At 35.8% G+C, this 24,706-nt stretch overlaps 1 protein-coding gene across 1 annotated transcript in view; it reads left to right on the top strand.

The window, feature by feature from the left end:
• Positions 1–22,155, top strand: part of PDCD10 (programmed cell death 10) — a 38,141-nt gene extending 15,986 nt beyond the window's left edge. Inside the window, exons 2-8 of the mRNA XM_015822162.2 lie at positions 7,077–7,289; positions 8,344–8,397; positions 10,914–11,031; positions 12,426–12,552; positions 15,185–15,263; positions 15,668–15,750; positions 21,129–22,155. Coding sequence (XP_015677648.1) covers positions 7,194–7,289; positions 8,344–8,397; positions 10,914–11,031; positions 12,426–12,552; positions 15,185–15,263; positions 15,668–15,750; positions 21,129–21,210 — 639 coding nt within the window. The 5' untranslated portion in view covers positions 7,077–7,193 and the 3' untranslated portion in view covers positions 21,211–22,155. The remainder of the gene's footprint in view (positions 1–7,076; positions 7,290–8,343; positions 8,398–10,913; positions 11,032–12,425; positions 12,553–15,184; positions 15,264–15,667; positions 15,751–21,128) is intronic.
• The last annotated feature ends 2,551 nt before the right edge of the window (positions 22,156–24,706 follow it).

Below are 24,706 nucleotides of genomic sequence, written 5' to 3'. Positions count from 1 at the left end.
TCCCGGTCCAGAAAAGGGCGCTTTATCTAGCAAAGATGCAATTACTGTTGTACAGTTACATATTGCTAGAAAGGGATGGTCAAGATGTTGTTAGGAAGACTTCTTGCTGATTTTCCTGCTGGTAAATTCTTCCTAGGTTTTTAAAGAATCATTGCTGGTATGTCTGTAACTGAGTTTTAGAAATAGAATAGTAATAAATTGGAACTGAGGTGTCTCGCAACTATTTTATTTGTTATGAATAGGTCAAGTTACTTTCTGTTAGCAAAATGTTTAGTTTTTACGACATCAGTGACCTTCTAAAAACCATACTTCCTCTCTGTATGTTGTAACTCAATCAACATTTGTTGAGAAGCTGATGTACTTTTAGGTTATCTTTAGGAGTCCTAATGGCGCAGTGGTTAGAATGCAGTATTGCAGGCAAAACTCTGCCCACAGCCTGGATTCAATCCTGATGGTTAACAGGCTCAAGGTTAACTCAGCCTTCCATCCTTCTGAGGTTAGTAAAAAGAGGACCCAGATTGTTGGGGGCAGTATGCTGACTTTGTAAATCGCCCAGAGAGTGCTTTAAAGCACTATGGGGCGGTATATAAGTCTTAAGTGCTATTCCCATTGCTATTGCTATCTTCTGTTCATACACTATTAAGGCCTGAACCTTCCTCATAGTATGGAATGTTTATGAACATTTGTGAATAGAAATGCTACTTAATAAACTTAGGCAGTTTGGGGGAAGGGAAGTTCAAGGCCAAGTTCTATCCTTTTTCTTTTGCTCTTTGTTACAGAATTTTAAATATGGCTGAAGCTGTCATCTAGGGAATTCCTCTTTTCTTTCCTCCCTAACTGTATAGGTGTTTTGAAATGAGATTTCGGGTGGTTTGATTGATAACTGAAATGGATAGAACCTTTTAAGAGAATTATGTTTTCTGTCTAGCACTGCAGTATTTTCTGAAAGTACATTTATATAATGGAAAGCAATTTTATCTAATCAGGATGCAGAAGACATGGCTTTCTGTAGATTAGTAAAACCCTTGTTTCACATTCTAGGTTTGTGTTGGGTGACTTGTAGACAGAGGCGACTGTAATTCTATTAGCATTTTGAACTTGACCCTAGAAATTTTGTTAGAATCCGTAGTTATCATCAGTGAAACTTCATGTGGTAATTTCTAATACTTTTTAACTACTTCATGTGGCAAAAACTCTGATGTAGCTTCTAGTCTATATTTTTGTCTTGCTAAAAAGCATTATGGGGAAACTTGATGTGAATAAACCGTGGTGAATAATGGAGGTTAGTATTTGTGGGTACATCTGCATATAAAATTTTGCTATTTGGAATAGAAGAAAAATGTATGGTAAAGAGCATGAATTATGAATTAATAAATGGAATGAAAAACATAGATAGTTGTTTCTATTAAACCAAGAAAAGAACAATAGTGTATTGAACTGAATGAAACTGTAAAATGAAATTGTTGAATATATGAAATTGTTGAAGATGTGGCTTTGATTATAAACAGAAAGCCAAAGCGTACATGAGAAAATATTACCTGATGCCATCTAGACTGTTTTGAGTTTGTTTGAAAGTAGGAACGCATAGTTGAATCTTATGTTCAAGTGAATGATGGGAATAGAATAATCAGAGATGAGTTTTGGGGCAGAAATGGGCAATGTTCAGAATGAGTGCAATCCAAAGAAAGAAATTATTTTGCTCTGTGACATGAATGGTTAGTTGGGAATGAGATGAGAAGGTACAGAACAAGTCATTGGAGAAATAAAGGGAATAGCAAAGTATTTGCTTTAAAAAGATCTGTTAGTTTTGAATCTGTGGTCTAAGCCATCTACATGTACGCACAGCAAAGGAATGAATATTTTAAAGCATGATTGATTTGATAAAAGATTGAGATAATCAATGAAGGATACAAAGGAATTAAAATATTTTGAATGTGGGACAGACTGTTTTGTTGATTATATCAAGAGCAGATATCTGGGAAAAGTGGATGTGGAAGAAAAGTGAAATGAACTAGAGCAGGGAATCCCAACCGGATGTGTTCGCACCCTCTGGGAATACGAGACAATATTCCAGGGGATGTGAAAACTTGGGTTTTCAAAATTATAGTGTATATGCATAATTGGTTGCTGTTATTTTGAACTTTTGTAAGGGGTGCAAGAATTTATCAGAAGCGTTCTAGGGCTGCAGGGTATAGAAAAGGTTGGGAACCGCTGAACTAGAGTGAAGGTAGATTATAGGAAGAGAAAGTACAAGTTGTGTATGAAAATAGATGATAAAAAATCTTAACAAAATGAATGGAAATGGGTATAAAGAAGTAGAAAAAGAAAAATGCTTCAAACAGAATGAAAAAAAATATATTTTAAAAGTTCCACAGTAGAAGTGGAATAATAAAGTGAAAGAAGCTAGAGGTGAGAAAAATGCATAGAGAGTTAAAAGGAATTAAGTATTTTGAGATAAAATTGAAGTATTTAAGAGATTTGTGTGGAAATAATATTGATATATTAAAAACGGAATTGAAATAAATGCTTACTGTCCAAGGGGAGGAAAGGGAGTAAGGCTGCTAGGTGTGAATGGCGGACCTGTACAAATCCTCTTTCTTATGGAATAGTTTCACAACTTGTTTAGTGAGCATGTAAAGACGGCATCTAGGAGAATGCCATTATTTTTCTCCTATACAAAGAGAATGGTGGTAAGAATTAATGCAAATACTATAGGCGATTAATTGTTAAGTCTGCTAGGGAAGATGTTTGATAAAATTCTGATTGAAGGTGACAGTCATAATGAATGACAGTGAGCAAAATTCAGGAAGTACAGTGTAATTATATCAATTGAACATTAATGATTTTGAGAAAAATGATTGTACTTTAGAAAAATGTATAATAAAGTGAATTATAGGATATTTTATATAAAGTTTGATTGCTAAATGGAGTATTAATAAAGAACGCTGGCATATGATGAAAGTGAAGTATTTGTGAGAATAAACTGAATGCTTAATACAGTCCTCACTTAATGACTATAATTGGGATCAGCAGCAACTCTGTTGCTAAGCAATGTAATCATAAAGTCCAACATCCCATGACTACACTGGCTTACAAAAACAGTTGTGGCAGTTTTGGTACATGTAATTAAATGAATCCTGCAGTCATTAGGCACAGGATCATATGATTGTCACTTACAACCTCTTGCCGGCTTTCCCATTGACTTTGCTTGTCGGAAGCCATCAGTGAAGATCGCTGATGGTGATCATGTGATTGCTGAATGCTGCAATCATTACAATTGCAAGCTGGTTGTTAACTGAGGACTAACTAAAAATGGTAGACATGAGCAAAGAGCAAGACATGGATGCTTGAGGTAGAGTTGGGGATATGTTGGTTAGGGACATGGATGTATTTTTGAATGCAAATGCTACCTGGCGGAGAACCTGAGTGCTTTCAGCAAAATGTTAGATTGATTAAAAATATGGAGTGGTTAGATAGATAGATAGATAGACAGACAGACAGACAGACAGACAGACAGACAGACAGACAGACAGACAGACAGACAGACAGACTGTAGAACACTGTAGATAAGTTTATGTGCCTTGATATATTTACAAAAGAGGGGAAAAGGATGCAGAAATTTTAAGAGGTGCAAATATAGAAAACTAGTGTCCGTTATATTATGACATATATTGTAAGTGTTCATTAAAAAAAGAAAATGGTTTGTATAAGAGTGTTTCCTACTGATTTGTTTAATGGAAGTTATTTGGTATGCCAGGGGAACCATAAAATTATAATAACAGTGGAAATGGAGTACATAAGAAGTGTATGTTATAAACAAGTAATAGGATCAAGAATGAATGGAGGGTGCATTAATGTGGAATACATAACTAGTGACTTGTGACAGGAAAAGTGAGTTAATTTTATAGTCTGAGTGAAAATCAAATATATGACAGAAAAATGAATGAGTTAAGAGGAAAGCTGAGAAAGTTGAACCTTTAAAAAAAGAGAAGAACAAAAAGGAATTTCTAAAATAGTACATAAATGTGGAAGCAAAAATGTTTATAAGACTAGAGAGAGATAGGGAAATGTTTATTGAATGGGATTTGATTCAGTAAATTTAGTGAACTGGTTTTGATATATGTCCTGTTTATTTATACAAATTTAGAAGCTGCCTGACTCCCTATAATTGTCTGGCTTACAATTAAAACAAGAAAAATACAAAGCGGGGGGGAAGAAAACCTAAGAAGTCTTAATACAAATATACAGGTAATCCTCATTTAGTGACTGCCTTGTTTAGTGAGCATTTCCAGTTATTCGGATGATGAAAAAATAACTTTACAACCAATTCTTATATTTATGACTTTTGCCGGTCTGTAAAGCAAAGGAAAGTTGAAATAATATCATAAGCACAGTTGTGTTCATTTAGTAACTGCTTCACATAATAGCCGAGTTGCTGGTCTCAATTGTGGTAGCTAAACGAAGACTATCTGTAAAAACAAACAAACAAACAAACAAAAAATTCATTCAACAGGGACTTATTAATCAACCTGGAAAAACAGCCAGGTCTTCAGTGGATTCTTGAAAGTCATCATGTTGGGAGCCATCTGGATCTCTTGGGGATATCATTCCTGAGGGCAGGACAAAGAAGGCATGTTTCTGGCTTTCACTAGGTGACGCTACAGTACTTAATTACGGAGACCTGCAGCCACTCTTCTAGATCTAATCTGATGCTCAGAAAGAACAGACAGGTAATCCCTCAAAAAATCAAACCCTGTATCATGAAGACCTTCATAGATGCCAACAAACCTGAATTGCACCAGGAAACTACCCCCCCCCACCAGATAGCCAGTTCAGCTTGTGGAGCAGTGGAGTCACATGGATATAGCAAGGCATGCGTAATGTTGCCTATGCTGCTGCCCTCTGACCTAACCACCAGTGTCTGAGGGGTTATTAAAGGCAGCTCCATGTAGCCACAGCTGTCACCTGCTGTTTGAGCGGGAGTTATGAATACAACTAGCTTCACAGTAATTTGAATAAGGAATTGCAACCCCACCCAAGATCAAAGATGGAAAATTCTCAGACCTAGGGAGCCCAAATGTCCACAGCCACTCAGCCTTGTCAGGATTGAGCCTGAATCTGTGCCTTCCAATCTAGACTTGTAGAAGACTTTAACAGAATCACTTTGTGCAAGATTGGGTGTAATGAGTAAAAGAAATTACATTGAGGAATAGGAAAAAGAGTTGCAACCAAGACGAGTCAGATAAAATAAATCGGAGCTTGGGCCAGANTATATATATATATATATATATATATATATATATATATATATATATATATATATATATATATATATATATACATACATACACACACATACACACATATCATTGCTAACTTCAACAGCTGACAGTATTTATTTATTTTGTATGGCATATATTTGTCAGAGAGATCTACACTTTATAGAGTAGTTCTGACAGCCTAAGTGCTAGTTTGTTTGATTTCATGCCTGCATGTTTATCATGTGCTCCATAAGAGGGAACTATCTAGCAGTGTTTAGGCTGATGACATCTTCCAGGCCTCTTCCGCCAATCTTGCTTTGTATCCAGGCAAATCCAACACTGGCTCCTGTTCTCATGCAGCTAGACCACGGGTCGGCAACCTGTGGCTCCGGAGCTGCATGTGGCTCTTTGAGCCTTCTCCTGCGGCTCCCAGCCTCCTCTGCCATTTGCAGAGAGAGAGAGAGGCACTTGCGCTTCCCTTCTCTCTCTCTCTCTCTCTCTCTCTCTCTCTCTCTCTCTCTCTCTCTCTCTCTCTCTCTCTCTCTCTCTCTCTCTCTCTGTGTGTGTGTGTGTATGTAAAGAAGAGTGGCCTCACGCTGTTCTGACGAGCTTATTGAGTGGGGCTCCTCCCTTTGCTGCGTCTCTGCAGGAAGCAGGAAGGGCAGGAGAGAGCCAGCCCAATAATATCTGTCAGCTTGTTGGAGAAGAGCCTTGAAGCCAGCTTGCCAGGTTAGCAGAAAATTGGAGAGAGAGGGAGAAAGAGAAAGAGAGAGACAGAGAGAAAGGGAGAGAGAGGAAAGAGAGAGAGGGAGAGAGGAAAGAGAAAGAGAGAGGGAGAAGAAAGAGAGGGAGAAGAAAGAGAGAGGGAGAGGAAAGAGAGAGAGGGAGAGAGAGAGAACTCATGCACAGCAGTCTCTATTTCTTTTTAATTAAACTCTTCAATCAAGCTCCCACACACACACGCATGCGCACACAAGTTTTGTGGCTCCCAGTGTTTTCTTTTCTCTGGGAAACAGGTCAAAGTGGCTCTTTGAGTGTTTAAGGTTGCAGATCCCTGAGCTAGACTTTCCCACTGGAGTGATACCCATTTATCTATTCTCAATAATGCTTGATTGGGCAGGGCAGGAACTAGAGGCAAGTGATGAAAACTCACCCCATCCTACAGTGCTACCAGAGCTCAAGTCATTGGAGTGTCAACTATTTCTGATTGGCAGATCCAGCGCCTTTGAGCCGTTGTATCACCAGTAACACTAGGTAACAGTATGATATGTTTTACATATGAATCATTACTATTGAGCCATTGCTGGCATATCCTAGATAGGAATGGAATGTGAGATTTCTCTTTGGTTTAAAGCGACCAATGATTTAGAGGTTTGAGTAGATTTTTGCAATACTGTATAAGTGTGGATATCCAGTTGTAACTTTGGCATTTATGCTGTTAGATTATTTGCTCTTTCCAGTCTCTCACATCTCTTTCCACCTAAGTTGCTATAACATATGACTATGCTCACTAACTCTGATGAACAATTACTGCCTGAAATGTTAAAAATAAAAGTTGTATTATTTAGTAGTTTAAAGACATTTCTCATTTCTGTTGCTCTTTTTAAGAAACATAAGTTAGAATTTACTGCAACAACTGTGTTAATTACTTATATCTATTACTTGTCAGCTAAGTGAAACATACCTAATAGTATTTTTACTGAAGAATTGAATATAGGCTATATCAAGCCTGCTGATAAAAATATTTTTGTATTGTTTGTTTCAAAATTAGTACATCTAGTAACGAACTTTTCTCTCTCTCTTTTCATTTTTCAGAGCTATATATTTTTAAGTATTCTAAACATCTATTTACAATAAGGAGAGAAATATAGCTGTACTTGAATGAGGAACCTGTTGCTTCAGTAGCCTTTTTCTTCAAGAGTGGGTCTTTGAATGAGGATGACAATGGAAGAGATGAGGAATGAAGCAGAGACCACTTCTATGGTTTCCATGCCTCTCTATGCTGTTATGTATCCTGTCTTTAATGAGGTAATAAGTTCAGTTTTATTTTCTTTGCATTATAGTACTTGGGAAACAAAGTTTTATTTAACTCAGCTACTATCTTGCTTATATTAATATACTCATTTTCCTTATGGGTTCTGCTTCTTTTCTGTCCATATTTCTTGACCATGACAGACTGCTTGGTTTGTTGGCATTCAATTCCTTAATTCTGAGTATTATTTTCTACGTTTATAAACTTCCAAGATGTATTCCAGCATTATATAAGAGTCTGGAATGTAGACTGCATTGCTTAATTAACATTCCAGATTAGGCAGATGTATTATATAAGATGGAAAGGCTTATTTTTTTTTGCAGTTACTTGGTTTTGCAGAAATGTTTTCTATTAAACATTACAGAATCTGTTTAAATGAGAAATAATAAGTGTATTTAGGTTTTGAACAAATGAAAATCAGATGGTTTTTCTTTGGTAATTTATCGAGAAAACTATATTAATAGAAATGGTGTTATTCTGGCACATTTATTTTGAGGGATAATCTTGATCAGACAGTCTAAAATTAAAAAAAATAAAGACTATATTTTTGCCTTGTGGTTTTCTCCCTCTATAAGAGAGTTATTCACGTTTAATATTTTCTTTTTCTTGACACCTTTATCAGTAGTACATGGGCAGATTTCATAGAGCATGATTTGTTATACAAACATTTATCTGTTAAATGTTGTATCTATTCATATGTTCCAGATGTGTGGATTTCATCTACCCAGAATTTTCAAGAATAGTCATGCTGGTTGGGAATTGTAGTCCACACATCCTGAGTCACAAGTTGTGGAAAGCTGTTATGGCAGAATATAATGGCAAAACTTTTTCAGATTTAAGACCATTTCACAGATTCATTTTATTGGATATGATTATTTCTGCTTGTAAGAGGCTAGCAGTATTCTTGTCTGAAGGACACAGCTCCAGTGTGCCTGAGCTGCAAAAATCTTATCCAGATTAACAAAAATCCTTAGAAATATTATCAGTAATGATAATGTACTTTAACCTCTTATTTATTTTGATATAACTGTTTATTCCTATTTTTTGCAGCTAGAACGAGTAAATCTATCAGCAGCTCAAACATTGAGAGCAGCTTTTATTAAGGTGAAAATAATATATATTTACTTATATAACACCAAAATATTAATATTTTATATTAAGATAAAAACATTAAAATATTGTAAAATTCTGCAAAGTAGATTTAGTTACTAATTCTAACTTAAAATAACATTAACTGTTTGTCTGCTCTAATTAAAAAGTGTGTAGTCAGTTTATTTATATACCTTATTTTCCAAAAATAGATATACTCAGAGTGGATAATAGCTTAATATTAAATTTAAAGAATATGCTGCAATTAACTCATTGGTTATGATTCATTTATGTTTATGAAATTTCAATGGATATAAGTCATGGAAATAGGTAAGCTAACAATACTAACTTTAATATTATATTTTGCTAAAGATCTTCATTGAAATTTCACATTAAGAGACCTAACACTTGGCATCCATGTTCATTTAAATTAAGATCAGGTAACAGAAAGAATTAGTAAAATATTATGAAGCCTTTTAAACATCAGAAAGATTATCCTTTTCATCTAAGTCCTCTGTACTGATATCCTCATGATACCTCTCTTCTTGGCAGTGAAGGTCTAGGAAAGAAACAGTGCAAAAAGTCCCCCCCCCACCCCCGGACATTTATCTTCAGTAAAAGAGTGCTGAAGAGATCACAAAGCTCCTTCATAGATGCTCTCAAACACGGACTTATCAAAAGCTTGATGTTGAGGATGGTGACGTGGCTTTTGAAGCTCAATATTACAAGAAGGGGACATTTAAAGGCTTTTCACCTTAATGTTTATGCTTCAGTGATGCAAGAGTCATCGATTACTTTTTTCCCCATTAGATGACTTGAGTTTCCTGTGATCAGCCAACTCATATTGCTAGATAGTATCTTGATATTCTTTACCAAGTCAGAAGTATGTTAGTTGAAAGTAGAATTTCTCTAATTTACAATTGAGATGATTAAAATCATTTAAATTTGTCTTCTAAAGTTATCCTAAGAAAATCTTGGCCCATAGTTTATTGTTATTTATTGTGTGATTGAATTTTGGTACAGGCATTCCCTGGATTAAGAATGTCCGACTTAACAGACAACTTATACTTCTGAACAAGCTTCCTATTACAAAAAATGGCAGACAGCATTCTCCTTCCTCGAGCTGATGAACCACTGAATCTCTATGGACCATTGAAGCTACACAATTTTAATATACAGTCTGTTTTCAGGAGTTTATAAAAACATTGCGTGGCTTCAGAAATTTGTCAGATCAAGGAAGGAGAATGCCATCGACCATTTTTAGTAATTGGCAATTTGTTTGTAAGTATGAGTTCCGACTTAGATACAAATTCATTTTAAAGGAAAATTGAAGAATGGAACTTGTTCTTAATCTGGGGACTGCCTATATTTCACAATCTTTTTAAGCGTGAAAAATGAGTACTCTAAAACACTCTGAGATGTTTCTTAAAAAAGAAATAGGGAATTCAGGAAAAATGAGGTTTTGCAGCCTTTTGGGATAATGTAATGTTTGATATTTGCTGTTTATTATTTATCCATGTTATCTATCTAACTTATGGGTTTTTAAAAATAATTCTGATGCAGCTTGAAAAAATAAGTGAAAACAGTGAAGGTTACTGCCTTTCTTAATTTTATGTAGCTCATGTCATAAGGGAATAAAGACAAATGTATATAAGGCTGTCTATTTTTACAGGTAGTCCTTGAATTATGTGCATTCATCCCACAACTGTTCAAATTTACAATGTTGCTAAAGGGATGGTAGTTGTGACTGCCCCTTGAAATTCTAGCCATTGTATAACCACCACAGTCATGGGATCAAAATTTGGATGCTTGGCAACCGACTCACATTTACAACTGATCACAGCGTCCCATAGTCATATTCTCCTGCTCTGTTCAAACTGTTTCTGCTTCAGCTCCCCCTATGTGCCTGTTCATCACCCCCATCAGTGCCCTTTTGGCTGTCCTACATTCCACCACCCATCCCCGCTGCTGCAGCCACAAGCTGACCTGGGTAAGGTTGCAGCCCCGGGATGTGCCTGGTGAACGAAGCAGGGAGGTGGAGTTTTCTCTGCCAAAGAGAGTTTGCTGGCTCCAATCAAGGAGGAGCCTGGAGAAGCAAGAGGACCTCACTTAATGGCCATACGGTCCTCATCTAATGACCTCAAGGGTTGCCAGAACCCCCATTGCTTAGCAGTGCGATTGTGTGACATTTTTCTTAACCACTTTGCTTAGCAATTGCATTTCTGGTCCCAGTTAGGATTGTAACCTGAGGGCTATCTATTTCAGTTATTGTGAAAGGTAGGAGAAAAGGGAATGATGCACAGAAATAAGCACTGCAAAAAATGAAAGAAAAGACTAATTACAGGTGAAAATACTGATTTAGTTCAAGAAATACGGTCTTTGGAGGAAAAGATGGCAGTGCAAAATCAGTGTTTATGAAAAGCCAGTTCTACTCAGGTGTCTTTTAAAAATTCATATTGTAGCTTTCTTGGAAGCTGTTCTCCGTTTTCAATATGTCAGAATAACTCTGAAATCTCTTCTTTGAAATACAGGCAGAAAGGGAAAACCCAGGTCTCACACAAGATATTATCATAAAAATTTTGGAAAAGAAAAGCATTGAAGTTAATTTTACCGAATCTCTTTTGCGCATGGCAGCGGATGATGTAGAAGGTATTTCCTGCTAATGGCCTTTTGCTCATGAGGTTTAGATGATTTTAATTTTAAAAACATGTTTGTTATTTCTGTTTTGTTTATAAACACAGCTGAATTTCCAGATTGTCACTTCAGTTTTTTATATTTACAATTAGATATTGTAAATTATATATTCTTGGTGATACTGTGTTTTCCCGAAAATAAGACCAGCTCTTATTTATTTTTGCCTCCAAAAGAGGCACCAGGTCTTATTTTCGGGATAGGCCTTACCTCACCTCCGGCACCAACAGCCCCACCCAGCCGGTCCACTTCTTCTGGGGCCGAAGTTCTGCAGCTGCATTCAGGCCTGCATTTTGCAGTCAGGCCTTTCTAGAAGGCTAAGCAGCCAAGTACCGAGCTATGGATTCAATCCATAACTTGGTGCTCGGCTGCTGAGGTCTTGCAGAACCAAGCTATAGATTTAATCCATAGCTCCGTTCTTGGCTGCACAGGCCTTCCAGAAAGCCCTGTGACTGAGAAATGCAGGCCTGGCTGCAGAAGAGGCTTCAGAAGAAGAAGTGGGCCGGCAAGGAGAGGCCTGGCTACAAGGTAAGTGGGTGCTAGGCGAGTGGGGCAGCTTCCCATCCCCACCCCTGCCCTAGCTTGATTTTTAGGTGTGTGCCTTGCCCCAAAACTAGGGCTTATTTTTGGGATAGGGCTTATATTAGGCCCACCTCCAAAAATCAAGCTAGGGCTTATTGTTGGTGTAGGCCTTACTTCCGGGGAAACACGGTATTTATTTTGATAATTCTTGTAGCTTGGTAGCTCTATGCTAGTCTTACTTGAGAGAGAGGGGGGGGAAGACATGACATTCTAACTTTTTAAAAAGGCCGTAGAGTAGATGACAGCATGGGGTAAGAGTTAAAGAGGATGAATACAAAAAAAAATTGGGTGGAGGAAAATTCTGGGACTGGAACAAAATGTATGTTTAGCCAATTTCCTATAGTTCCCAGCACTGTCTTCTTTACTCAGAAATAAGATCCAACTTTCAGATTTTTAAGAAAGCTTTAGAAAGAAAAAAAAGGGTTTTAGGTTCAATTTAGGAGATGTAAAGTACAATAAATACATCTCATGCATTAGCTTTCATGACTCTGAAATGACTCTCATCTATCTGGAGTACTTGTCATAACTTGTGCTTTAATAAGGTTACTCTAAATAGTTCAGTTTTGGCTGACATTATATTGAATTACATCATTAGAAATCAATAGTCTTTTCCTTACAAATAGAGAGTTGGGATTAATTTAGTGTTCTTATTTGTTGCTTGTTTTAATTTTAGCATGGTAAAAGATGTTGCCAACCCTTTTAAGTTTAATTTATAACTTACTTAGAAAAGAAATCCATTTATATTTTCTTCCTCCTTCCCCCCCCCCCAGAGTACATGATTGAAAGGCCAGAGCCTGAATTCCAAGACCTCAATGAAAAGGCACGAGCACTTAAACAGATTCTCAGCAAGATTCCAGATGAGATCAATGACAGAGTGAGGTTTCTTCAGACAATCAAGTAAATACTAATCAAACTATTCTAAAGTATGACTTCTTCGACCAGCTGTGGCTTTATATTTATAGAAGAATTATATTTTTGGCTTGTACTGTAATTCTGGGTATTACTGATATTTTATAAAATTGCTTGTTTTCTTTTCCCGGGAGTTTTTGCTTCAAAATGAATGCTTGCTTACTGTTGAATGGCCAAGCTGTGGGTTGGTTTTAGCTGCTGGAGTAATAACCATGGATATTACAGCTATCGCAAATCTGTCAGTGATCCCTATTCTGTGCCCTTTGTGGTTAAATCCTTTTATTTCTAACAATATAATCCTATGGCAATAATGCTGCATCAGACTTGAAATCTTATAAGTCTTACTGGTGAGTTGCCCCTCTTTTATACGTTGCACTTTCCAGTCTTCTCTCACCTAAAAATTGCAGTGCTTTTGGGTCTTATTCCCTGTTGCTCAGAAATTTTTAACATGCTGTTGATATTAAGTTGCCTATGCTTTGGGGGAGCTTTTTTTGTTCCTTAGTTTAGAGATGGAGGTCATCTATTTTAAAATATTTTCCCTATCTGCAGCTCTGTACTTGTCTTAATGACTACTTATGGAGGTTTTTCAAATATCCAATTTGAATTAGTAATTTGAATTGATAGATCTCTTAGTACACATAATGTATCCAAAATCGCCATCAAAAAGATGTGTGGGTCTTCTTTCACATTTTGGATTGTATCACTTTTGATTGTTTATTGAGTTTTCAAAACCAAAAACCATAAAGCTGATGCTCAAAATAGCTATGTAATGCAGGGGCTCATTGTATGTAATTATGTAAAACCAAGTCATTAATTTTTGCTTAATTCCATTTGTAGAGTTAATTATAGGAAATTTTCTGATTCCTTTGTTTAAGATTGGTGGATAGTAAAACTACTAGAAAATAAAATTACACATATACTTTATTGTAGAATAGGAATACATTTTTTTTCTTATCTGTAACATTTTTGTAAGCCATGATAATGCCCAGAAGATTAGAGACATGCTAGAAAAATCCATGCTCTCATCTGGGTTTATCTGAAGTTATAATAGGAAGGCTTTCTTTTCTTTTCTTTTCTTGGAGTTCATTTTTCTAGGATCCAACTTTATAAAAGAGAGATGTCTGTGTGAGCTCATTGCTTCTTTATAGCTCTATGTAGAAGATCATAATGTAAAATGCAGGATTTTATAGTGATTTCAGTTGTTATTACCTCAGGTACCTCATTAGTGAGATTGTCATACTCCACATGCATTGCTATAGGATTTAAAAGGGCCTTTTATTTTGCAGTGCAGTAATGGAAACATTAACTGAGAACCATAGAATGAATTGTCTGTTGGATTACTTATTTATTTATTTTATATAGTCGCTCACTCACTAGGCAACTCAGAGCAACTAGCAACTAGCAGCTGTTTCAACTAAAAACCTAAAGCATCTGCCAAAGACAATTCATACATTCAAACAATTGAATGTATGGATTTACCTAACATCCTCACCAGGTTATTGAGATTGGAGTCAATCTGTATAAATTTGAATTGTTCATAAGGTTATTTTGATATAAATATAAATAAATATCTTCTATAAAGTGTGCTCTGTTCTTTAATAGTACATTGAGAGATAGATGTTCTGTCTTACCAGTCATGGAACAAGATGCAAATGTTTACTGATTGGAGCAAAGTGCTGGAGACTCAGGGCATTCATCTCCTGGATCAGTTTAAAAAGTCCTTGGGAAACTGTTAGTTTTGATTCCCTCACATATAAAACAGAGATACTGATATTAATACAGACATCTTCCCAAAAGAATCACCAATCCATTTTGGAGGATGTTCAGCAAATAAAGGGATAGGCAGATGACAGCTGGCAGTTGACACAGTCCTGTTTTCAACTTAGCAGTGGGTCTTCGATTACAAAGTATTTTTTTAAGTTGATATTGTAGATAGAGTTTTATCCTCTCTGTAGATTAAACTGCCTTTTCTCTCTTAAATACTTTTTCTCTCTTACTCCCACACACAGTGGTTTGGTTTCATTATATTGTAAGCTTAAAATCTAGATGAAATTGTATCCATTAATCTTAGGAGGAAAAATAGTTGCCATTGAATTATTTCAGGAATCTTTACTACGGCAGGGTTTTTTTTTTGCAGTTAGTTTAGCTTTAATTAAATAACATTTACTTTTATTTAAATAAAGATGAATGGGACAAGATTTTAGCCTTAGTTCATGAGAACTTCAAGCTAGTTCAAAGTAGATCAGGGCAATCTTTTTTATTCAGTCTAAGATATCAAAAGTCAAATCTATGCATTTTATAACTATATACATTCAAAATTGTTCCAGGGAAAGACTTTTGATTGTAAAGGTAAGCCAATGCTCCTGCTGCTTCAGAGAATTGTTCTGTAATTTTCAGATTCTAGTTTTCCACATGCGAAGAATGCATTAAATGTAATTTAGATTTTGAAGTGCCATATAATTTAATTAGCTCTTGTTGTTTCATCTTGCTGTGCATATCTAAAACCCACTCTATATGACAGGAAATCTTTTAGAAATACATTTCAAACATAATTTCGAAAGTGATTAAAATTCTGCAGCCTCACTTTAAAAGTTGCAATTATATTTTCATTACCAAACAGGGACATTGCCAGTGCAATAAAGGAACTTCTCGATACAGTAAATAATGTCTTCAAGAAATACCAATACCAGAACCGGAGGGTACGTGAATTAATTTCTACTATAGTGCCTCATCAGAAATATAATTAAGTACAAGCCTTACAAGTATATGGAGCTTCATATTCGGTAATATGAATTGTAAACATCATTTTTCAATTAATACAAACTGGCAAATAAAAAGACAATCAGGATGATGAATAGAGATTTTTCAGTCTATGTGGATTTTTAATCAATAATGATTGCTTTAAGGTTTAATATGATTTTTTATTATACAAACATTAAGCAAAAGTTGCTTGTAGAAGCTCCTTTTCATTGTTTAAATGGTGAATTTTGCCCCTTCCAACATTTACTGTATTCCTTTTCTCATCTTGTTCTGTGTTCATTGGCTAAATCATAATGTTTGAGAAAAATGAAAATTTTAATTATTATTTACATAAATTTTTCAGGCACTTGAACACCAAAAGAAAGAATTTGTAAAATACTCCAAAAGTTTCAGTGACACTTTGAAAACTTATTTTAAAGATGGAAAGTAAGTATATATTTCTTTCAGTTGACTTAGTGACTATTTTCTTTCTTTTTTCTTTTTGCCTTAATAATGTGTACTCCAAAAAACATACTTTGCAACTTAACATCTTAATTGCTCCATTAGTTCCAGTTTAGCAAAGCATGAAAAAATGGCCAGATTGTAACATTTGCTTTTTAAACTTAGGCATCAATGAGTCTACTTAATTTTTAATTCTCCTTGGGAATCTACAGTATCACTGTTCTAATAGTAATTATAGTAGTAATTATGTTTTCTTTTTATTCTTGCTAAAAACAATCTTAGGGGGGGACACATTCCCTTGGGGACCCTTAACAGAAGGGGCGGAGACTTGCACTAATGCGGGCATGGATATCCATTGTCTCTGAAACCGTTTCTTGTTCTTTTCAACATCCTATTTTTGTCATCTCTCTGATACCTTTCTCTTATCCTACAAGGAAAGAAAATATATCACTTACTAGAGGCTGAAAATAACCTCTTATAGAGGGCTTTGGAAGTACACTAAAATTTCATGAAATTAAATCAAAGACCCTATGTTGATATATAGAGTAACACATTGTTCACTCTGTTGTAACATGAAACACATGGAATTTTCAAAATGGGAAAAGTCACAAAAGCATCAAGCATCCAACTCATCTACCAATTTTCATATTTATGATTGCTGTGACAAAACATTTTTAACAGTCAAATAAAAGAAGAGAAATAATAAATGGGATTTTTTTCCTTGTCTAGAAACAAAGATTATGCATATCAAAATGAATGACAAATTTCTATAGCTATAAAGTTGAGACTCTCTAGTTGATATAAACTTCTGGTGAATGTAAGGACATGTCTAGGAATGTAGAACTCTTTGAATCCAAACCTGAAAAAAGTGCTTTAGAGGGAATGTGCATGGATCTGTTGGCACATCCTTAAAGGAGATGTGGCTTTTCCTGGGCTTTAAAGAGTCATCAAGTGGTGTGGTATTACCCTTTCTTTTACCTTCCAATGGAAAGCACTTCACATTTCTAGACAGGTCTACGTGGTTTCTTGAGAATAATGTAGAGTTTACTATTGCCTTCTCCTATGGATTTTCTTTTTAATGGCTCAATCTAACCTATAGCCCCAGACTTATATTCTGGGGTCTCTAGTAATGCACTCTGACCCTGTGTTGTTTTTATGGGAATAGAGAAAGCTGGCTATGTGCTTGCTGCCTCCTATTAACTATAAGTAAATGGGATTTCCATAATAGAGAAATAATTTATCTTCAAAGTCTGATACTGCTGACAAAAGGGAGAACCACCGCTCACTTCTAAGTATGATAGCTGTTGCTTAGATACAGAATCACTGTGTGCTTCTGAATAACAATTGTTGGAGGAAAAAATCTGGAGAGGAAGAGTTGTATTTCGATTCAATTTTCAGATTTCCAAGGATCATCTGATTGGCCATAATTGGTAACAGGATATTGGGCTCATTCAACATGGTATATGTAGTAGTAGGACGTTTGTTTGGTTTGTATACAAATATGAGACCACCTGGAATTCCAGGAATTCCTAATGCTGCCAAGAAAGTTACATAGATATAGTCCCATGTACTCTGTGGGTATGAAAAAGAGGAGCATGTATAACAAAATCTATCTGTATCTCTTTTAAAGCAACAGAATGAAATCCATATTGGAAGCAGCTGAAGAACAATTTTATTTCTGTGTAGTGAGGAGAGAAAATCCCATCTGTTCTTTGACCTTGCTTGTGATCATTGTAGCTAGCTGAACAATGCTAATACTCCAAATGTCTCCAGGGTTTTTTTTTCTCCACTATTCCATTTATTTACCATTTATAATAAGACATTATTCTGAATTAATATGCATCCAAAGAATTATCTTTGTTTGCCCATGGATAAATATAAACAAAGAAAGAGAAGTAGATTGTGGGGTGGGGTTTTGTTTTCTCTTTTTTTTAATAGAATCATAGAGTTGGGAGGGGTCATTTAGTTCATTTATTTATGAATTTCAGTTCAGAAATTGAAATTAAACATCCCAAATAGGTGGCTATCTAGCCTCCACCTAGACACTGTCATCTCCGTTTAGGTAGCTTACTCCATTGTCAAAGTACTCTTAGTCTTAATATATAATTTAACTTTCTCTGACTTAAATAAGAAGTAACAGACTGCAACATTTTGTCCTCTAAAGTGCTATCATATCCCTCCTCAGTCATCTTTCATGAATGCTGAAATATTTAAAATATTTTTCTCCTTCAAATTCTCTTCAGTGGACTTAGTATCTAATCCCCTATTGTGTTACTCGTCTCCGAAGTTGTTTCAACTTTTTATGAGTGCAGGTAGTCCTCAGCTTATGAACTCTATTTTTGGCAAAGACCACCCATTTGGGAGAATGGGTTTGCACTTAATAGCTACAGCATTTGCTTATCAATCACAGATTTACTTAATGACCACTGTGATTTGCTTCACGAACATTGCAAAAAATGTTATAAAATTTGATCCAGTCATGTGGGTGCCTTGACATATAACCATAATGATTTAATAACCAGAAATCCGGTTCAGTTGCAGTTGTAAGTCAAGGACTACTGCTATACTTTTAACCCAGTCTTAAAGGGGAATCTGATTAGAGGTGAATAGAGTGGAATTATTATTTTCCATTATTTGGAAATTGATGCTGTCTAACATTGCATTTGCTGTCTTTGTAACCACATACATTGCTGATTCAGGTGCAGTTACAACTGTAGCACCAAAATCTTTGGTGCTGTTACCAAGCCAGGATCCCCCCTCCTATATTTGTGTATTCAGCGTATATTTTCTGAGTTAAGAACTTTGCATTTATCTCTGTTAAATTCTATTCTGTTACATACTACCCATTTCTACAACCTATCAATATTGTTTTCAATTTTAGTTCTGTATTCTAGCTGTCCCAATTTTGTATCATATACAAATTTGATAGGGATTTCTACCTCTTCACTCAAATCCTTAATGGAAGTATTAAGGGCCATATTTGATCTTTATGACATACCACCAGATATCACAGTCTAATTAGTTGTAAAACCATAGATGAGCATTTCTTGAGTATCATTTTCTAGGTCTAGGTATATATCTACTTAATTATTATGCTATCTAGCCCACACTTAAGTAACTTGCTGGTCAGCATGTCGTGGGGTACTCTTATCAAATGTTTTGGTCATGTCATGTTATGTGTATAACAATCTATTAAGGAATTTACCAAATTAACTAACAAGAAATGTTACATTGTTGAGAAATATGTGCTAGTTTCTAACAATTATTGAATTTTTTCAAGGAGACTACTTTTTATGATTTGTTTTAGGATTTCTACAGATATTGCTATCAGAATGATTGTTCTCTAGCAGCTGGATTTTCCTTTTACCTTTTTTTGAAAGTAGTAGTGATAGTTAGGAGTCAAAAGTGCTTTACTTTTTCTTTAGGATTTCTGAAACATCATATTTGAATTCAGAAAGACAATCCTCTAGTCCAGACATGTCAAACACAAGGTCTGGGGGCTGGATGCGGCCCGCGAAGTGGTTTCATGTGGCCCGCGAAGCCATCCTGGAAACAGTGAGGGAATGGCCCCCGCTGCCTTGGCCCTGACCCAGGCCAGCCGAGAGCCAATGTACAATTTTGTGATGGCCATCTTGGCACTTGCCCCGGTGGACCATGGCTTGGCATTTGCCCCAGTCCCACCCCCTTCTGCCAGAGACCCTCAGATCTGTCCCACTCCTGCCCAGGCCCCTACAGGCACCCTTGACGCAAGTGATGTAGAACTGGCCACACCCACTCCATCCACACCCACCCAGTAGGCTGCACCTACTCTGGCCACACCTACCCGGCCCCCAAAGGGCAACTGCAATGCTGATGCGGCCCTCAGTGAAATTGAGTTTGACACCCCTGCTCTAGTCCCTAAGTAAAACAGGATGTAATTAATCTCTTCCTACAGATTTATTTGGAAACAACTGAACCCCAGTGGATTTGAGTAGGTCTGCCTTTTCTTTGTTATTTAATAACATTTTACCTTTACTGGGCAGCTGGTCTATTAATTCTGTTTCCTTTTATTTTGAGCATATTTAAAGAAGTTATTTTTGTATGTGTTATTTTTAGTGCATTTTGTACCTTTTACCCTAATCTCAGTTGATTCTGAGTTTTTGATTTCCTGTATGTAGTTTATAGCTGTGCCAACTCTATAGTTCTGAGTCAGTTGTACTTTTTCTTCTTTTATGATGTGGATCTCTTTCAAGATAGATTTTAAAATGAACACCCTAATCTGGCTTTTCCTTGTGTAAATTTCATTCTAATATGAGTTGTGCCTTTAGGTCATCAGAATGTATTTCTTTGTTCTTTATCAATTTTAATTTCTGTCATTAGTTTTCCCCAAAGGAGAAAAAGTAGGTAATCTTATTCAAAATGTGTTTTGAAAAACTCTTTGGAATCGAACTTATTTGAATTTGTATAAATGTTATATTTGTATATAATTCTTCTTTTGATTGAAAAGGTAATATAGACAACAAGCTGATGCCTCAGATGTCTCTTTTCCATCCCCTTCAAAATCTTGTTATAATTGTTACTGATTTGTTATAATTATCAAACTCTGTCCTAACATTATATCCTTAATGTAACAGAAGAGGCAAGTGATTAACAAGTTGTGGAGTAATCATCTTCACTACAGCTGATAAATTTCTTTCATCAAGTGTATGTTACTCATCAGCCCAGAAAACATGAGCATTTTCAGTCAATATTGCACAAATTTTACCAATTTACTATTATGCAACAAGATTCAGTCATAACTAGGATCACTTTAGTAGGAACTCAATTGATTTACAAGCGAATGGTATGTACCGATAGAAAAGAATATTTGTAGTTGAGGGTTGAACTGTGGGGTCCTTGAGCAATCTGAGCTCAGCACTAATGATGTTACCTAGCTGGGTAATGAAATGTCTGCAAGAAAACCACCAAGTTCAGAGAGCACCAAGGATCCCACGGGTATACTTGTATTCAGAAACAATGCCCATTGAATTCATTTACCCGGTGAGTAAGTATAGGATTGCAACTTGGTTCTGTAACTACAACATTTAATTTTGTATTGTGATTTAACTGTTAGGGTTTAATAAAGAATTCAATATTTTTTTCATTTAAGAAAATACCTCTAATTATTTTCAGAGTTAGACTATTAAAAAAAACCTTCAACCAGAATTTCATATTGTTGAACTTCCTTTGTGAAATACCTGTTGCATATTTAAGTATTGCACTCCAGAAGCAGTGTATGGGATTTGATTGTAAAAATTAATTGTATTTGATATGATGGCTTTCTAATCTGTATAAGCTTATCTTGTTGCTAAAATATATCTTCTTTCTGTTTTTCTTTACAATAGGGCAATAAATGTGTTCATAAGTGCCAACCGACTAATTCATCAAACTAACTTGATACTCCAGACCTTCAAAACTGTGGCCTGAAAAAAAAACTGTATATGTTGAGAGCTGTACTTTTCAATGACGGATAGGATACCTTTATATGTAAACTTTAAAGTTTTGACTGTGTAAATTATCAATCCCAATTGAAGGGACTTAATGCAGGATTTTGAATGGGATTTATTGCCATCTTACACCATATTTTTGTAAAAACATAGCTTAATCATAATCACACAATGAAGATTTTGCATCACTTTTTTGCTATTATTCTTTTCAGAATTATAAGCCAAAAGAATTTACGCCTTAATGTGTCATTATGTAACATTCCTTATAAGAACTGTAAATATTTGGTGTTCCGTTTCTGACATTTTAACTTGAAAGCGAAAAACTGCAACAGAATTATGTATTTAACAATATTGGTGGCAAATATTCAATAAATAGTTTACATCTGTTTATCTCTATAATTTTATCCCATAATGGTGTCCTTGAAGCTAAAATCGGGGAGATATACATATGTCTTCAGAGTTCATACAAAGAATGATGTCCTTTTAAGAAGATTGAATCTTAGACAGCATCTTCAAAGTTTCCTGCACAGAAATTCACTCTAACTACTGAATCTTTCCTTCAAAGCTTGATTTTTTTTCAGATTATTTTTAGAGTAAATTATTATATTACCAAAGAACTCATCATTAGAGGTGGCGTGAACTGCAGGACCTCTTTGGGGAATAATAATTTGACCATGGTGTACTAATTTAGCTGCACCGAAGATTAAGAAATTACTTTTGTTAACATAAATATTCGGGTGGGAATATCTCTAGCATTTGGCAATGTAACAAAAGCAAAAGTGGAGTTTGCCCAAAGGAGTTTGGCATTTAATTCTGATAACAGAAACCAGTGAAGGAAAGACAGGTGAAGATAACATGCAGGCTACCCATATCACTGTGCTAGAAATTATATTTAATAAAATATTGCAGTTATATCAATGCAAGAGATCAAGTCTATTCATTTGTGCAATGGTGCTATTTAATATGCATGTTTAAATTGTTTAATATCTATGCTTTTTAATATTAATATAACAATTTAAATGATCACTACTGCAAGCTGTCATGATAGGGCAACTGATTTCCAATAGAAATTCATTTGTTGTACAGCTGTTATGCTAGGATCTCCTTTTTACAATTGTCTTTGTGAACAACTTATCTATGTTGTGATCATGTGTTTGCATCACTTTTTTTCTCTCTTTTCACCACTATTTCGACAAGAACAATAAGAAGGATCTTTTGCAATGTCTTAGTTAAGCATTGGTTATACAACTCTTTTTAGTAGAGTTTTTTGTAACAGAAAAATATTCAGCATCATGTACAGGTAGTCTTTAACTTATGACATGATTGAGCCCAAAATGTAAGAATGGTGGTGGAAAAGCAGGTAACCACGCGACCTGACCTGACTTTACGACTGCATCTTGGCTTCCCCCAGCGGGATTGTTAAGGGATCGTGCATGTTGTGATGGAGCTGAAGAACTCCCTTCCAAAGGGAGTCAGGCAGCTCTCTCAAAGAAGCTGAGCAAAAGAGTCCATTTTCACCCAGCCTCTTTGATAGCAAAAACATTGTGTGCCAGAGATATTCTGCCCTGCAAAAGAGGACCTTCTTGGTGGTGGCCTCTTCTCTGTGGAACATATTCCCTCCGAAGTACAACCCTGCTACTTTTTCAAAAGGCCATGAAGACCTGGTTTTGTCAGTGACCACAAATGGAGATCAAGCTGATCAAGTGGTGGTGGATTTGATTGTGTTGCTGCCATCAGGTGGGGTTTTATTGGTTTTTATGTTGTGGGTTTTTAATGTAAGCCACGTGGGTTGGGCATCCATATAAATAATAAATTATTTAGTAAATAATAAATAAATCTGGCTGCCAATTTTAGCCATAATGTCATCCCTGCTTCTTCCAGGACATCTTCAGTTTGTCAGGTCCTCACCGCAAGTCACTCTCTTTGAACTTGGTTCTCATTTCACAGACATGTTATTGTAATACAAAGTATGGTTTGGTGACTCTGTAACAGTTGTCCTGCCAGCCTTGGCTTGTATAAGTATTGTGTTTTCTTGATCACAGTATTTTTGCTAATCTAATGCTAGTTCATCTTATCTGGGTATTGGTTAATAGGTATATGATAAGGAAGAATGTGTTCAGGGCTTCTGAAATTATGATGTTAAATTTCAGCAACACAAAGGCAATTCAGCAATTCAGCAATGCGATTTCGGCTGCCAAATATAAATAACACCTTCTAAAGACTCCCTGTAGTTTTTATTCAAATTCCACTGCCTACCACCAGCCATATTTTTTTCCTAAGAGAGGTTTTACAGATGATCAGTAATATTCAACTCTGGGGACTATGAAGGCTACTCCAAAACCATTTTTCCTGCAAGGATTTCATGGTTGTTTTCGAAATTTATCTTCAGTCTTGCTAAAATATCTAGCCTCTTTGCAGCTTCAATTTCTTTACTGATAGTCAAACATTAGCTAGAGAAAATGTACAGAAGCTGTTGTTTCTGCCAAAGGAGGTGTTACAAAGTCTAATTGAAAGAGCAACTAAACTTTGGCATCAAGCGGCGTCATTTTTTCATAGCTTGAACAACTGTCCATTAATAATAAGTATTGTACACATTTAAATTTGCTCACAAAAGTGGTGTTTTAACTTTACACCATGTAGAAGTTGTGTCTGGTTCAGTAGAATATAATTTGGCCTAAAATTACACTCAATCATTCAGGCATGGTGGCAATAGTGAATTCTATTACAGACAGTCCTTGACTTAACGATCACAATTGAGTTCAAAATTTCCATTGCTAAGCAAGACAGCTAAATGAGCTTTGTCCTATTTTACGACCTTTCTTGCCACAAGTGTTAAATGAATCGCTACAGTTGTTAAGTTAATAATAGGGTTGTTAAGTGAATCTGGCTTCTCCATTGACTTTGCTTGTCGAGGGCCACAAAAGGTGATCACATGACCCCGGGACACTGTAACAGTTATAAATATGAGTTGGTTGCCAAGCGTCTGAATTTTGATCACAGGATGATGGAGATGCTGCAATGAGAAACTATCTTAAGTCACTTTTTTCAGTGCCGTTTTAACTTCAAATGGTCATTAAACAAATGGTTGTATGTCAGAAGTTGCCTGATGTTAACTAGGTTCAACCTCATCACGTTAAACCATTCCATAGTTGTTCACTTTGTATGTGTAAACCTAGCTTTCTCTGACTGACTGCCGTATCACCTCCGTAGCTACAGGTGGTCCTTGATACAGAGCAGATGGAAGCTTTATCCTAACAAATTTATACAAATTATACAAACTTCTGTATTGCTCTTTACCAAAACTGATTGGATTTTTTTATTTCACGGGGATGCAGCACAGGCACTCATTGTAAAGCTGTGATATTTTCTATATATCCTTGGATTATTCTCAGCAACAGGAGAAATTGACCACAGCTCTTGACTTCAGAACAAAAACAAACAAAAAAGCCTAAGGGTTAAGAATCATGGGGTCCCTC

This window comes from Protobothrops mucrosquamatus, unplaced genomic scaffold (genome assembly GCF_001527695.2).
Source record: "Protobothrops mucrosquamatus isolate PMUCROS unplaced genomic scaffold, P.Mucros_1.0 scaffold1482, whole genome shotgun sequence".
Taxonomy (NCBI): Eukaryota; Metazoa; Chordata; class Lepidosauria; order Squamata; family Viperidae; genus Protobothrops; species Protobothrops mucrosquamatus.
This window is presented reverse-complemented; position numbering and strand designations above follow the sequence as displayed.